We start from the raw sequence: 16687 nt of genomic DNA, 5'->3' as shown, positions 1-16687 counted from the left end.
ATTTGGAAATAAGCTAATTCATCGACTGGTCCCCTTGATCCATTAATAGAACTGAATGTTCCCCTTTTTGTCCTAATCGAATCTCGTTGCTCTGATCTATCTTTGATCCGTTGACTAAATACTCTTGTTCCGTCGATGGAACATTAATTTTTGTAAAACAGTGTTAGTACAATAGCATAATATTTTTATTTCAAAATAGAGTTAGAATAGATACAATATGCAATATGAAGACAGTAAGGACTATCTTGATCTCAACTTATAAACCTCAGTTGGTTTCTTCAATTGACTCATCTCCTAAGGTTTGTCCCTACTGGGACACAACCTCATTGCACTCACTCCAGGAGCTTACCTCAACTTACCTGCCAAACATTTAGTCCTCCAGATTTGTTTGGATTTTCTCTGCCAAGTGTTTGATCGCCTGATCCACTAAGTTTTTTTTTGTAATATTAAATTAGCACAACAACAATAGTAATGTGAAACAGTATTGGTAAAACTATGCTTAGGGTTTACTAAAATCTGTTAGTCTAGTCGACCCCGCGCGGTCGATCAAAAATCTTTCGGTCAAACTTGCTTGGAGTTCACTCCTTTAAGACATTCTCCTAGCTTCACTCACTATGGCCTAGTTTCATTCACTAGGACTTTCACTGTCTAACTTCACTCACCAGGACTTTCACCATCTAGCTTCACTCAATAGAACCTAGTTTTACTCACTAGGACTTTTACTGTTTGACTTTATTCACTAGGACTTTCACTCAGTAGGACCCAGTTTTACTCACTATGATTTTCCACTACCTAGTTTCACTCACTAGGGCTTTCCACTTTGCTTGGAGTTTACTCCTCTGAGACTTCTCATTACTCTTGCAATCATTTAGTAGACTACACACCTGACAAGGTCAACCATGACTAAGTTCTATCAAACATATTGTCAAACAATGACCAAAATCTTAGAGGTCGATTGCACTAACAATCTCTCCCATTTAAATGTTTCATAATATGTTTAAGTTAGGCTAAGTATATAACCCAATTTATCAAGTCTAATGCAATTAGGGTTTCTAACTTAAACCCTTCTTCTCTCCCTTTGGCATATATCAAAAAGTATATTAACTACTTAAATCCTAAGGGATTCCTTTGTTTTGCACCAACACTTCTCACGCCTACCAAGCCTCCCGTCCTCTGACCACTTGGACTTTTCCGTTTGCTAGTTATCCAGTTAACCTTGACCTGACTAGACTTTATTAAACATATTATCAAACAAACATCAAAACCCTAGAGATCAATTGCACCAACAAGTGCCACCCTTGATGTCGTGATACATGATGAGGCCACGATCGTATCAGATAATGAAGGCCACGATGACGATACTAGTACACTTTATGAGCTAGAGGGGGAGTGATTAGCTTCAATCAGTTCGTCAATGATGATTTGCAGCAGAAACTCAAAGTAATACTAATACCCTTGATTTTACTTGGCATTAATCTCCTTGAGGTGACTAATCCAAGTGTCTTCTCTCCTCACTCACAGATGCACTATGAAAACCTCCTTCTAGGAGGTGGAGAAGCCTCGTACAATCTCAACATGAGAAATACAACGATAGATACAACAAAGATACAACAAGAACAAGGAAAGTAATACAACAATGCAGAACCTTGCTCTTGATCTTTTGTTGCTTTGGACTGGCTCTTGTTGACTTAGAAATGCAATAGTACTTCACCCTGAATTGTCTAAGAATTGACAGAGAATAGTGGAGAATAAGTAATTTGAATCTTCATGAAATCCTTTATATCATGCTGATTTAAGGCTCTTAATCGATTGACCTTACCCCCAATCGATTATTGTGTCAGATCGGATTAAATTTGGCCATCCAAACCATGCAACGACTCTTTTCTACTTCTCTCAATCAATTTCCCTAATCAATTGGTTTGGGCTGAACGATTGGCCAATCAATTCCCCAACTCTTTGTGTTTTCATGAATTAGCTCTTAATCAATTTCCCTAATTAATTAGGGATGTCATAATCGATTGCCCCAATCGATTCCACCACTTTGTGATAAATTGCTGCCCAATTGATTGACAATGTCTGAATCAATTAGGCCAATCAATTTAGCTTTTGTTCTCGCAAATTTTCTTTGCAAAGCTCCCAATATATTTAGCTTTCTTCCTAATTGATTCAGCACTTCCTAATCAATTGAATCAATCGATTAGAGATGATGGAATTGATTGTCCAATCGATTCTGACACCTTCTGTGCTCTTACGAATTAAGCTCTAATCGATTGCCTAATCGATTAACTTAAGGTCAATCGATTACTCAACTCTAACTTTCTTAATCCAAGTCTAGGGTTCAATTTCCCAACATCTGGTCAACCGTGACCCATTGAGACTTCTTTATCAAGTATTCAGTCAACCTTTGCCCCACTTAAACTTTCCATCTCGTGCCAATTTTTTGTTAGAATTTTGATCACCAAGTGCGGTCATGCTTGATCCACTTAGATTTTCTTCTTGCCTAACCTCTTTTAGGACTTTCCCTTGCTAATGTGTAATCTATCTTGACCCACTTGGATTTTCCTTTATCTAACCGCAGTTAGGACTTCCCTTTGCCAACGTGCGGTCCTCCTTGATCCACTTGGACTTTCCTTTGCCTAACCGTAGTTAAGACTTCCCTTTGCTAATGTGCGGTCCTCCATGATGCACTTGGACTTTCCTTTGCCTAACCATTGAGTTAGGACTTTACCTTACCTAACATCCAATTAGAACTTTATCTTTGCCTAACCCTCGAGTTAGGTCTTGCCTTGCCTAACATCTAGTTAGGATTTTACCCAGTCAAGTATCCGGTTCTCTATGACCTACTTGACCTCTCTCTCCCATATTGTCAAATATGTGGTCAGTCTTGACCTCTTCTTGACATATTATCCAGTATCCGATCAACCTTTACCTACGTGACCTATTCATCACATATTGTTCAAACATCGAAACTCAGGTTCGAATTTACTCAAACTGGTCAACCTTAACTCGAGGATGATTGCACTAATAATCTCCCAATAGACGAATGTGATGATTCCGTTGCTACAAATGGCCAGGTCGTTTTGAGGCCTTGGCAGAGGTCGAGCTTAATAGAGTTGTCAAGCATAGTAGAGAACTTGGCCATGTGCGCTTCTCCGCAACAAAAGAGTAGATGGTGCGGATGGAGGACATGCACTACTCTGCCATCTTATGGGCGAGCTCCATGAGGATGTGGCAGCACTATTATAAGCAAGGCTACCAACACCAACTGGGCGCCCCACATAATCGATTCCACATTCATTTGTAAAGATATAAATCATAAGTGTTTTTTTTTTTTGCCTTTTGAACATTGATTATTACATAAGAGAAGGTAGTATTTCAATGTTAGAAATTGACCTAGCTATAAACTTTTTGATAGCAACGTTCATATAATGATTATCTATCCATCTCGCGGGGATAGAATATGACTCTACTTCAATTATATTTAGACTGGATTATCTTTCAAATATATATATGTCACTTATAAAATCTAACTTAATTTTTATTAAACACATCAAAATAATAAGATCGAACTAACATTTTAAAACATGATTATATTAATATAAATAATATAGGTATTTTAAGAGCTAATAAAACTAACTATTAAATAATCATATAATAATACAAATGATCATTTTAAAATTTAAAACATGATTATACTAACATAAATAATATATGCGTTTTAAGATATAATAAAAATAACTATTAGGGAATCATATAACAATACAAATGATCATTTTAAAACTTCTATTTGAGAAAAGAGTTTCTTGAATAACATAAAAGACTGTAAGTCATATACGAGAGAGAGTGTGCCAAATAATTATGATAAAAACAAAGTTGTATTTAATATTTAATTATGTAGAAGTAGTAGTGTAGTAAAATTAAATAAATATTTAGTAACATGTATTATAATAATTTTTTAAAAAATAAGAGGTAAATTTTGGAAATAATAAAAGAGAATAATCTAATAATAATGTTTTAGAAAATAAAAAATCAAGACGCAATTAACTAATTAGTCAAAAAGTTTTTTAATTTTTTTTATTCTAGGGCTATTATAATAACTACATAGTAGCGGTCTTAACTCGCTCAAAAATTTATATATAAAATATTTTTATATAAAAAACTTTTAATTAAAATTATTTTAAAATATCAAAATCATCATAACAATATTGTAGTAAGTATAACTATCAATTTTGATTGGGCCCGTCGGATTGATCCATCTCGTCAAATAATTTAAGTGGGTTGGGTTGGAATTTTATTAATCTAAGCCCACCGTGGGCCGATCCGCCTAGGCCCGTGACCCACGCGGGTTGGTCCGCAAAGGGCAGTTGGGTTGGTCGGCGGATTGAGAAACATATGTAATTTCAATTTTATGTTAATTTATTATCTTTTTTTATTATAATTTTGAAATAAAAATAATATTTTCCATCCAACATAAGTACTAATTTATGTCTATTTATATTTAAAATACATATTTATACATTTGATTGATGAAACCCTTCCGAAGTAAAATGTTGAAGATATGAAATAATTTTTTTATTTTTAAAAAAAAAATTGATGGGTTCGCGGGTTAGTCCGTCAAACCCTCAATACATCTTAGATTGGGTTAGGTTGGAAATTTTCTAACCCGTCAAATTGACGGATCGGCCCGCTCTGTCCTATCAAATGATCGGCCCGTCACGAACCAATCCGTCCCGTCATGAATTGACCCGTCTGACAACTCTAGTAATAAGCCACAACAATATAATAAGCTGTCAATGCAACGGCTGGGAATTTTATATGATAAGATGATAATGTTAAGAATATTGATACTTTGAATACATTTGTGATTTATGTTAGTGGTCGGTGAAAATTTCTATGTGCTAAATTGATTGCTTCAAAATTAATCCGTTTCAAAAATTAAATATTTAGATTAAAAAAATAATACCATTTTAATAATTATTAGCTAGTTGTTACAATTATTATAGTAGCCATTTAAAATAATTTAAATTTTTATAGTGATTTTAATATTTTTAAAATACTTTTAATCAAAATTAAATAATATGATCAAACTATTAAAAAGTTTCTATATAAGCATTTTTTTATTAAATTAAATAAAAATTAAATTAATTTTAATGGTTCATTCTTTTTATTTCTGCACAATAAAAATTCCGTGAATGGACATGATTTTGTCAAAATAAAGGGTTAAAATTATAAAAAAAATATATAAAATAGTGACAAGAAGGGTATATTAGTAAATGAGTCAACCAACTCGAGGAAGCAGCCAATCGGCAATAGGGCGAACAGAACGGCGGGAAAATTAACAAAAAAAACCCTGAGGATTAACGAAATGGCATTGACTGTTTTTTACTGCGACAAAAACATGAGCTAACGAAACCACTTCCGCTTCCTCTTTTTTCCCTTTGTTTTTCCTTTCCCTTCCGCCGCTCGTCTCAACCGCCAACCACCCCCCTTTCTCTCCGCCATGGCCGGCGACGCCGAGGTAATGGGAAGGACCGGAAAGCATCCTGATCCTTCGCTTTCTCATCCTTCACTTCATCGCTCGTATTCTTTCTCGCTCCGCTCGCGGTTCCCGTCTTTTTCTCGAAGTTTAGGTGTCATCTTGTTCGTTCCTTTCATCGCCTCTGACGGTGCGTGTTTCTTGCTTTCTTACATCGTAATCAGAGAATGGCGGCGCTCAAGAGGGCGTACGCGGACGTCATCCTGAACACAGCGAAGGAGTCGGCCATCAGGATTTTGGCGGCGGAGCGCCGGACGCTACAGTGGAAGCAGAGCTCGTCGCTCGTCAAGGAAGATTCTGTTGCCCTAATTCTTCGACTCAAGGCTCTCATGGACTCTAGGGTAATTGTTTTTGTTTACCTGCAGTTAGTGCTTGCACGATCTAACCCCAATTTTTATTTTTTTTATTTAATTTTGTGCGAAAGCTGGAATCTTTTTCCCTTCGAGATCTTCCATTGTTTGTTCTAATCTATTGCGTCCGGTGAAATTAGTTGTTGTTATTTGGATTGCTACGTTTTGGTTGGAAGGATGTTACAAGCTGCCTAACCTCCTTGTTAGCCCCCTGCAAGTAGGGTTTATTCATGAAAGAACTATTCAACTGTTCTTTCTTCTGATTCCAGATTAACTTTTAAAAAATGCTGATCCAACTGCTGTTCGAGCAGTATTCTTTGTCATTGATAGCAAAATGTTCTATTGTTGTCTGAATATGCCTTTTTTATTTATCTGAAGACTCATAAATCGTACACTGTCAACCGACAAATAAGACTACATTGGAGTCTATATATATTCTTGAAAACACTTGTAAGTGTCATTTGTTTACATAGTTCAGATTGATTCTACACTCAAATGCATATGTCTGGTCATTTTTTAGTCTAAATCCAGTCTCGTTTTACATGAAAGATCTGAGCATAAATTAAGAGAATGAGACTGCATTTCTGTAAATTATTGTTGTAAGAAAGTATGCTGTTTTATTTGTTGTTTGATTGCATTTTAGGGCTTTTGTTCTGCTCAAGCAAAAAAGTCTTTTCGTAGCATATCTAGATGTTATTTTTGATAATTCATGTCTACTATACATGAAAGCCGAATGTCAATTTATTTATATTTATATGTCAGTTGAAGAAAGCATTGGATTGATGATGGCAGTTCAACATGGAACAAAATAATAATCTCTTAGTCATTTTTTTGCTTGTTGTCTGAGTGCCATGTAGTGGGTCGATTGTCAGCCACTTGAAAACGCCTTTTGCAATCTTGGCACAAACGTTCCCAAGGGATCTCTCCTTCACATTTTCGACCTTGAAAGTGTAATGAAAGAGACAATGATTATATTAACCATGCGTGATAAGACAGAGTCATCATGTCAAGGTAGATTTAAACTCTCTGAAGGCCACATAATATGCTCTAATAAGCACTTGTTCTTTTTCAATTAGATGTAATGTAATTGTACAAATGCAAAGTCTGTGTTCTTATCAGTTGTCTTCTATTGTTGATGAAGAATTCTAATGTATTTTTGGCACATTTTTGTAAAGTGTTGATGTGTTACTATAATAACTTATGCTCTGATGGTATATCTGCAAACCATTTTGTGCTTTTGAGTGACTACCCTAACCATAATTTGCTACTGAAGTTTGATATGAAGCAATATTTTGTTGCTACTAAAATTGTAGTTTCATACAAAAACTACATTGCCAGAAAGGTTTGATTGGAGACAATGTGACACTTTTTTTTCAATCTTAGTAGAAATATTACGAGTGTTTTTCTTGAAGCTAATACTGTTGAATTTGGTTTCTTTAAACTATTTTGTTTTGTAATTTGTCATCATCATCGTAGCCACGTTTTTCCCAACTATTTGTGATTTGGCTATAACAATTTTGTCCCTCTTTCGAATTTGATAAGGCAGGTTAAAGTTGAACTTGTTAGCATATCTTGCTGAAGTATCAATTTAAATGTGTATTCAGATTAAAGAGACAGAATCAGTAAACTTATCACAAGCAACAAGAATTCGAGAGCTTGAAGTTCAGCTCCGTGAGGCGAACCATACAATTCGTCGTCTAAATTCTAAACTGCAGAAAGTTAGTTCTGAACTGGAGAATCAGAAGAGTGATAAAAGTGAGTCTCTACAAGGTAAAGACACAGATGATCGCATCATTTCGCAGACAAATAACCCTGATGAAGGTAATATATCTCTGATTTGGCAACCTGGCCTCAGTTTTGTAGCTGTGTGTTCTCTAACTTTTATCTTAATTGTAGCTGCATCGAGTCAGGAAACTGTACCTCATAGCACCTATGCTAAATATTCAAACCAAAAGGAGCCTACAAAAGATTCAACTGCATCTGATGATTCTACTGGCACTCCTGATTTAGTGTCCTTGATATTGAGAAACAAGGAGCCAGAGCCTTTTAGGAACGGTTGTACTCAGCGGATACGTGCATTGGAACGAAATGTATTGACTGATAGAGATCTGCCTGCTGAAAGACATGCCCTGAACTCTAATGTAAAGCAAGAAGCTGCAATATGTGAGAATGAACTAGATGAAAAATACTGGCTTGGAGACCCAATCCTGGCAGCCGAAATGCTAATAGAGGTTGCAAAATCACTTGATTCAGAAGAAGCACAACAAGGAAACAAATCTGAAATCAACCAGAAAGGTAAGTTTTCCAGTTGGCGTTCTCCATCAGAAGAAGCACAACAAGGAAACAAATCCAAAATCAACCAGAAAGGTAAGTTTTCCGGTTGGCGTTCTCCAAGAAGAAGAAGAGCTAGAAAGCTCCTCACAAAAAGCTGCAGTACTTCTCATGAAACTGAAGATCATGAACAACCAGACATTAGTAATACTAAAATTGCTGGAAAAACTGGCATGCCCATGACTTGTGAAAGGCAGGGGCAAAGAAATGCAGATACTACATGTTCAGATGAGGCTTCTGTCGAAAATAAAATAACTTCTGTAGACAGAAATATGAAGTTGAATGAGTTCCCCGATCATGTAATCCCTGCAATTTTGAACACCGGCAGAATAATGACCAGGCGAAGTATGAAACTGCATAATGTCAACAGTTCAAATGCTGGTCAAGTAAGCATTGAAAACGATCAAGTTGCACTAACCACACATGACTGTGAAGAAGGCTATCCTTTAGATGGAGCCATTAAGGAGGATGCCATTGAGTGCGAAACAATGTTGAAGACACCAGATCATACAATAACTGGGTATTCAGATACTTTAGTATTAAAAGGAAACGATCAAAAGATTGATACTCCCTCCACTGATTTTTGTTCTAAAGATGAAGAACCTTGCAAATCAAGTAGGCTACCTGCTGAAGTTGGAAATGACAGAATTGTAAAATATACTTTTAAGAGGACCAGAAAGAGGGGATCTCCAGATAACAAGAACAAAGATATTTATTTAGAAGGAAATAAGAAATTGAGAAAAGCAGATAAAGAAAGTGCCTTGCATGAGAAACCAGACAAGATAATGGAGTCAACCAGAGACAGTAGGAGGCTAGCACAAGTTGCTCGTCAGGTTAGTAAATGATCCATTTCTGTTTTGTGAAATTTCGAATCACATGTATTGCAAATAATGATGTGCTCTGGGGCACACTTAGGAATTGCTTCAATCCCTAGTGTAAAGGAGCAAGAATACTTACTACTAGTGTAAAGGAGCAAGAGTGCTTACTTTACAACCTAGGTGGAGAAGCAACGTCACATAATCATGTTTTAAATGAAAAGAAGGATGAAGTAAAAAAGGAGTATACCAAATAATCTGCAGCATTAGACTCAACCATTCAGTTACTTACTGAGAGAGTTTGTCGCAAGTTTCAAAATTCTCGGATGGTTGGGAACACCAAGGATGGAGTACTACTGTTACAGGTGATGATAGGATAAAAGAGAAGGTGAGAACAGTCTCTTGCAAAGCAGGGTAAGACTGCGTAGGATAGATCCTTCCCTGAGATCTCGCATTGGCGAGAGTTTCGTGCACCGGGCCCTCCTTAGGAGAGTATAAAAGAGAAGTGAGGATAAGGGGGGAACAATTTGATAAAATTTGCTTGATTATTGATGTAAAATATATGTAGTCAGCTATAAATTAATTTGATCTTCAACTCTACATGACTATTTAACTGAAGGAATCTAATAAAACTAGGACAATTGTACAATAACTGTTTCTAATACTTTTTTCCATGGTGTACAGACATCATTGTAGAATTAATTAAATTATCCTAAATATACTTAAAAATGAAAATAGCTATTTTTTATATATATATTTTTAGTTTTTCTTACATGAGAAAGGATGACTTAGCCTTTTTCCAGGTACATATTGATTTCAAGAACTCTAATATAAGAATTGTGGCACGCAATACAGCTTGTACAATCAATGCATTTCTGCATTCTCCAAGACTATATCTTCTACCTGGTTCTTGTAATTAGTATGGGCGGTTTGTTGCAGTGTATGACTCGCTGCAAACTAGTGAGACCTGCAGCAGTATGACAATGCATTATTAGAGTACTAAATTCATGTAGAGTTACGAATATGGTTATCGCGTAAAAAGAGAGTTTTATATGACGTATAGTCTTCATCTACCAGTGTGAAGCAAGCAAATATGTTGGCCTGAACGTGTTTAGTAATTAGCCCGTATGATCTCTGTGAAATACATGATGCCTAAGGGATAACTTAGAAAAATAGAACTTGTATTTGCACACTTAGTTGATAAGTAGTGTTTCACATGGTTGAATGGTGAAGGAAAGAGCAAGGAAAATGTGACTACTGTGAAGCTTCTTAACAACTAAGCTTGATAGATATAGCTGTTTTGTCATACTATATGTCATATGGAAAGCAAGGTTCATATTTCGTTCCAAGCCATTGGAATGAAACACTATCAAGTTGTTTCGCCTGTGTTGACACCAGTGTATTCAATAGCGGCGAATAGCGCGCTACGACCAGCGAATGCTGCAGAGCGTTCGCTGAATCGCAATTGTCCCGAATAGCCCACGCTATTCAGGACAAAAGCGTCGATAGCGCACATAGCGTGCGCTATCATGCCCTAGCGCCCTATAGCGGGCGCTAAAATTACAAATTGCTTACCAATAGCTAGGGCAAAGGTGAGTCGAATCGTGACTGTGGCAGAGGCGAAGGTAGGGCAGACTGCAGAGGCGACAGGCGGCGATCGGCGAGCAGCGAGCGGCGAGCAGTGACCTGTGAGTGGTGGCGAGGGACAGCGATTGGAGGTAAGCTTTTCTCCTTCCTTTCATTTTCTTCGTTTAGGTTTTCCTTCTCGTTTTTTTTCTCGAAGGAGCAAAAACGATTTCGCGATTTCCAGAAGTCGGGCATCTGGATCGATCCAGCGATCGATCCAGGGTCGAACAGAAAGGATCTGGATCGATCCAGCGACCGATCCAGATCCTTTCTGTTCGACCCTGGAAGGATCTAGATCGATCCAGCGACCGATCCAGGGTCTGGATCGATCCAGCGACCGATCCAGATCCTTTTTGTTCGAACAGAAAGGATCTGGATCGGTCGCTGGATCGATCCAGATCCTTTCTGTTCGACCCTGGATCGATCGCTGGATCGATCCAATTCCTTGGATCGATGCAATGATCGATCCAGATGCCCTGGATTGATTTTTTTTTTTTTTTTTGCTGATTTGTTTCTAATTAATTAATTATTTATTCTGATTTTTTTCTTTTGTTTTTCTAGGATTTTGATTGTCTAGTTAGAATTTGCAATGTCTACGAATTTATCAAAAAAAGATAAAAAAGATATTGGTTGGAAGTATTGTTATCAAAATGAAGGGGAAAAAGCTGTTCGGTGCAAATTTTGTCATCATATATCGAATGGAGGGATTACTCGCTTGAAGGAACATTTAACTCAAACTCATAAAGGGGTTGCACCTTGTGTTAGTGTTCCGGATGATATTAAGAAAGAAATTAGAGAATCACTTGACAAAATTAGAGCATCTAAAAGTAAACAAACTGAATTGTTACGAGAGATCGGTGAAGGTCCCCAAAGTATGAGTACGCAATCATCAAAAGTTGGAAGTGTAGGGGGAAATTCAATTGGATGTTCTGGTAGTGGTGAATCAAAAGGTAAAGGTACTCTTTATGGGAAATTTTTTAAAATTTAAACATTGACGTGCACGAAAAGCTTGCGCTATACGCTACGCTATTTACGCTACGCAATGACAAGACAAAAACGCTATGAACCAACGCTACGCGATTTAAAACACTGGTTGACACATACTTCCGGTGCCACTGATGTGGAAAAGCAGCCATGAGACCAAATAAAAAAGGAGGGTGACACCTTATTGAATTTTTCCTATCTCGCACTTTCTACTTTCAGAACTAGAAAAGGACATGGAGTTGCAGTTCTCATCGATTCGATTCTAGCTCGCAGCCACAGCTCGCAGAACTAGCAGAATATGTACTGATCAGCAGGTAGAATGATAGATTTTGCCTGTATTGAGCAGAGTGAAATCCATAGCTCTGATGGCGAGTGACACTATGCAATTGAAGATAAAATATATAGCTGCTCCTTTTTATTATTATTATTATGATTATTATTAATGATAAATATCATGATTTTCTTGTTTCACTTAACTTGTATTCTCTTCTTCTAGTTAATCTCCTTATCAGAGAGGCGCTGGTGATGAAGCCACGAGGATACTCCAATGATCAAATCATCTGTGACAACAAATCCTCAAGAACTATTCTCCATTCGGCTGAGTATTGTCTTGCGCATATCCACTGTCATTGTCTCGGCATTGTTTATACCAGGAAATTGAGTTTTAAGAGGAGGAAACTAGGCGAGTGAACTGGGATCATAGATTAAGAATCAGAGGTGTATTAGTTATTTATCTTATTACTTATGTTATTTTTCATCCTTGTTCCATGTCAATAATGTGGAAACACACTTCTTAACACTATTCTGACCATTCAACTTTGTTATAGTGTCTGTTGTTTTATATCTTCTGATCATTTTTAGTAAACAAGAGGGACGAAATGAGATTTAACTCTCTTGTATATGTTTTGCAAAACTTATATATATAATGTTATATTGTTAATGGATAATTGGGGCATTTTAGGGTGAAACGACTTCTTTTGAGAATGAGAGTTGTTTTTCTCGGCGGTTGGCTGTTGGCTGTGTTGGCTTGATAATGCTGGATTGATGAGTCGACTATTGCGAATGTTTTTTAATTTATTCTGATGGTGAGTAGAAAATTTTATATCAATTATATATAGAGAGAGATAAGAGAGTGTGTATTTAGTCTGTGGTTCTCTAAATGTGGTTTGGTGTGGTGCATCCCTCATGGAAATTTCATGTATTTTCTTTTATAAAAAAATGCTCCTTCTCGTCTTCTTCGCCGACCTCGCCGCGAGTTCTAGAACCATCGACTGTCACTTGCCCGTAGGCCTTTTGCTTGTCGCCCAATCGTTGCTCACCCACAACCAACGACCTCCGGTCGACTGCCCAAATCGAAACTACACCTAAGGGGATATGAACCCTAGGGGGTTCCGGTGCAATCGCTGTTAGATTTCTATCAAATTGTGACCAGAATCGATAGCGCTACATCACCAGTGTTGCAATCGATTTTGGCCATGAAACGATCGGATTTTGGTCGTGATCCGGCCTGAATCCGATCTGGATCTAGCGGGGGACGATCCGTCGTCGTCTAGTGAAGATTAGTGGCGATTGACGAGAGGCGCGAGGGAGAATAGCGATCAACGTTTGCGATGGCGAAACTAGAACTCGCGGAACTATATTTCATTTTTTTTTTCTTTAACGTGTTTTCTCTTTGGTGTGGCATGTCCAGGTCAGCCAAGTCACACGCAACCGCATCATTCATACTGTAGGATAATATTTTCGTATGTATATATATATATATATATATATATATATATATAAAAGAGTTATTTTTCAACTTGTTGGTTCCTCTCCCAAGTGAGCTCCATCTTGTCGCGAAAGAGATCCACTTACGCTATCGATCCACCTATTGCTCCTCTTTGGTCAGCTTGCCTTTATGCCCCCACTCCATCCCCACTTTGCTCCCTCGAAGCTATAAGATTTTATTGGACTCCAACTATCGTTCTATGTAGTCTAAGATTCTTTTGCCTTTGCGCTCCCACTATGTTCCCTCGAGGCTTTCTTTGAAATATCATTAGACTTCTAACTATAACTATACTTCATCATAGTCTAAGGTAAGTATATTCCTAAATTAGGTCAAAACTAGTTGAATGCTTCTACCTCTCGAATCGAATCAACCAAATTGGGATAAATTACTAGAAACATATTATTTATTATCATTTTCCCCTCTAATTTTGAAGAAATATATAAAGATAATTAAAATAATTTTCTCACATCATTTTTAATCCCTTCAAATAAACACAACTAAAAATGATTTTATACTCCTCTTCATTTCATTCTCCAAACTTGAAAACATGACCCATCTAATTAATCATAACCTACATTGAATCGATCGTCTCAATAGCTTCTTCGAGAATTCAAATGGTAAAGAAGCTATCGATCCGATCCACTTGCATCGTGTATGTTTGTCCTCATCATTCCTCGAGTGGAAGATTGAATAATACCTCTCCGAGAAAGGAATGTCTAGTGGACTCTAAAACTTATCTCGCTATTGATATTGGCGACACTAACAAAGTTTCAACTTCGAACGGGCGACCGACCATTAATTCATCGGTTGATTCATTTGCAAAAACATAACTTTAGAAGGCATAGCAATCATTTCGCCATGGACACCCTAGTTTTTGCCAAATAATAAGGCATTTTATGCCAAATGATGGCCTATGCTTTTAGAACAATATGCAAAGCTACATAATTAGGCCCCAACAAAAGATGCACCAAATAGTTTTCTCCCCTTGCTTTAAGTTGTTATTGTACCTTTGACAAGAACCTTGCCACCTTTATTTTTAGTTTGATGCAACTTTGGTGGAGATTTAAAGGACTCTTCCCTATTGCAATGGGTGGTGGAAAGGTTTCCATTTAATTGTCTCCAACCATTCAATCATATCAAAAAATTTAAATAATAAAAAGAATTATAAATAACATAAATCCAACCATTCAATCATATCAAAAAATGTAAATAATAAAAAGAATTATAAATAACATAAAATCGCATTCATTCATTGTGTAAAGTTTGATGCCCTCTTTGTTTTTAGTACTAGTATGTATTCCATTTTTATGATCCGACTAACATGTAGATGGATCCGGACAGATAATTTGAACTCAATCAAGTGTAATATGCTCAACTCTATTTATTTATTTTTTAAAAAAATATTTCATATCTATTATATTGTTTAAACAACATATAAATAATTGTACTCATAGGCTAACAACTTAGATGGAGCAACCATACTAAATAGCTCAAGCTCATCAATTAAATTGATTGAGTTAAGTAGCGCGGGCATGTGTGAGCCAATCGAATTAGTCAAGTTGAAAGAGTCGAGCGTAGCTGTCGAATGAATCGATCAAACGGTAGATTAGGCAATTGAATGGGTGGAAAAATTAGTGACTTAATAAATTAAATTTGGCACTTAAGTTGGGAGGGTTAGCAAAGTTAGTCAACTAAGTTTAAACCCATAGAATAATCGACCAAACAAAAAAGAATAGAGCAAAATAAAAGGATTGCCCTAATTATTAGAATTATATATAAAAAAAAATCTTAAAACCCTTATTCTAAAGTGTTAAAATCTCAAAATTGAATCACTAAACAAATTTTAAAAACCTATTGTCATAATAATTAAAACCATAACTTATCTATTTTTAAAAAGTATATAAAATTTCAAAAAAATATTACATAATTGTTAAAATATTTTACGGTAAACGATTAATTGGTTTAGTATTCATTAAAGTATAACTAATATATATATCATCACCACGTTTGATATATACTATTGACTCCTTGCTACAAAGAAGTTGTAAATATGCAACAATCGTATATCTGTACATTTTTTTTATCTACTTTAATGAGATGAAATTTTTTATGACACTAAATTGATCATTTTGCGGATTAATCAGCATAACAGTAGAATGTCTGAATTTAAATACTTCTAAAATCTATAAAAAATCTAAACTATTGGATATAAAGTTTCATTTTAAATCCTTAGAATAATACGATGATTAAAAATTATTATCAACACTATTATGTCTTAACCATAGTTTGCAAAATGCGATCCGGATCATAGGATCGTACGATCCTACGATCCGGAAACCCAAAATCGATCCAGGATCGTGCAGAATCGTTTTTGCAGTAGGATCGATAGGATCGGTAGGATGGGAGCAGAATCGGTAGAATCGGAGCAGGATCGGAGCAGAATCGGAGCAGGATCGGTGGAAACTTTGAGAGATCATAACTTTTGACTCGGATTGAACCACGGGGCCTATAATATATCAAATTAAAGCTCGTTCAGAGATCTTTAATAAATTTCAAAGTTTCTCCTTAACCATTATTTTTTTTCATCTTATTAGAGTTTTAAATTATTTAAATATATGTTTAATTATTTTTGAGTTAGTTTTTTTTATCAATAATATTCTGTCATTTATTTTTCTCAAAATAATAAATTTTTGGATGTCTATTGTCTAGTATTGTGTGACATTAACCAGTATTTAGAAGATTATTTCCGGCATTCATATTTGAATCAAAGGATTCAATAACTTCTGTTATATACATTATATGCTTTGTTGACATTTAAATTGAATTATCTTATAAATCAAGGAAATATTTTTGACATTGTATGTGTTAATATTATTGTGTTAATAGATATTTTATATTCTTTCATTTTATGATATGAAAATATAAATATTATTACTATGTGAGAATGATAGTTGAATTACAAGTTAATTTAAATTTGTACATGTAGTAATGTAATTTGATGTGTTGAGTGTAAATAATTGCATATATATATATAATTAGTTATTTATTTATATGTAAATGAGTTTTTTAGGTATTTTTTCTAATTATTAATCATGTATGATAAAATTTTAAGAGTTTTTGGTAGAATCGTACGATTCTACGATCCGATCCTGACCGATCCGATCTTGATCCTAAATCGATCCTGCGTAAGATCGTGATTCTACAAATTATGATCTTAACTATCTGTGCTAATAGCTATTAAGAATGAAGTGACGGAAACGGCGAACACGAGAGAATG

The 16687-nt window shown here is 35.8% G+C and overlaps 1 protein-coding gene across 3 annotated transcripts; it reads left to right on the top strand.

Moving 5' to 3' along the window:
* Positions 1 to 5389: 5389 nt before the first annotated feature.
* On the top strand, positions 5390 to 12541 carry LOC122029865. Of its 3 annotated transcripts, none has more exons than XM_042589007.1 (5): positions 5390 to 5518; positions 5701 to 5877; positions 7491 to 7707; positions 7783 to 9050; positions 12139 to 12483. In XM_042589007.1, the coding sequence occupies exons 1-5, from the start codon at positions 5501 to 5503 to the stop codon at positions 12166 to 12168; spliced, it is 1710 nt and encodes a 569-aa protein (XP_042444941.1). In that variant the 5' UTR covers positions 5390 to 5500; the 3' UTR covers positions 12169 to 12483. The 3 variants fall into 3 exon arrangements, with proteins under 3 accessions (XP_042444941.1, XP_042444942.1, XP_042444943.1); XM_042589008.1 differs by lacking the exon at positions 12139 to 12483 and adding an exon at positions 9133 to 10875; XM_042589009.1 differs by having other exon boundaries at positions 5452 to 5580; positions 12139 to 12541.
* The last annotated feature ends 4146 nt before the right edge of the window (positions 12542 to 16687 follow it).

Source organism: Zingiber officinale, chromosome 10B, assembly GCF_018446385.1.
Source record: "Zingiber officinale cultivar Zhangliang chromosome 10B, Zo_v1.1, whole genome shotgun sequence".
NCBI classification, from domain to species: Eukaryota; Viridiplantae; Streptophyta; class Magnoliopsida; order Zingiberales; family Zingiberaceae; genus Zingiber; species Zingiber officinale.
The sequence above is the reverse complement of the archived record's forward strand: the minus strand, read 5'-3'. Positions and strand labels throughout refer to the sequence as shown.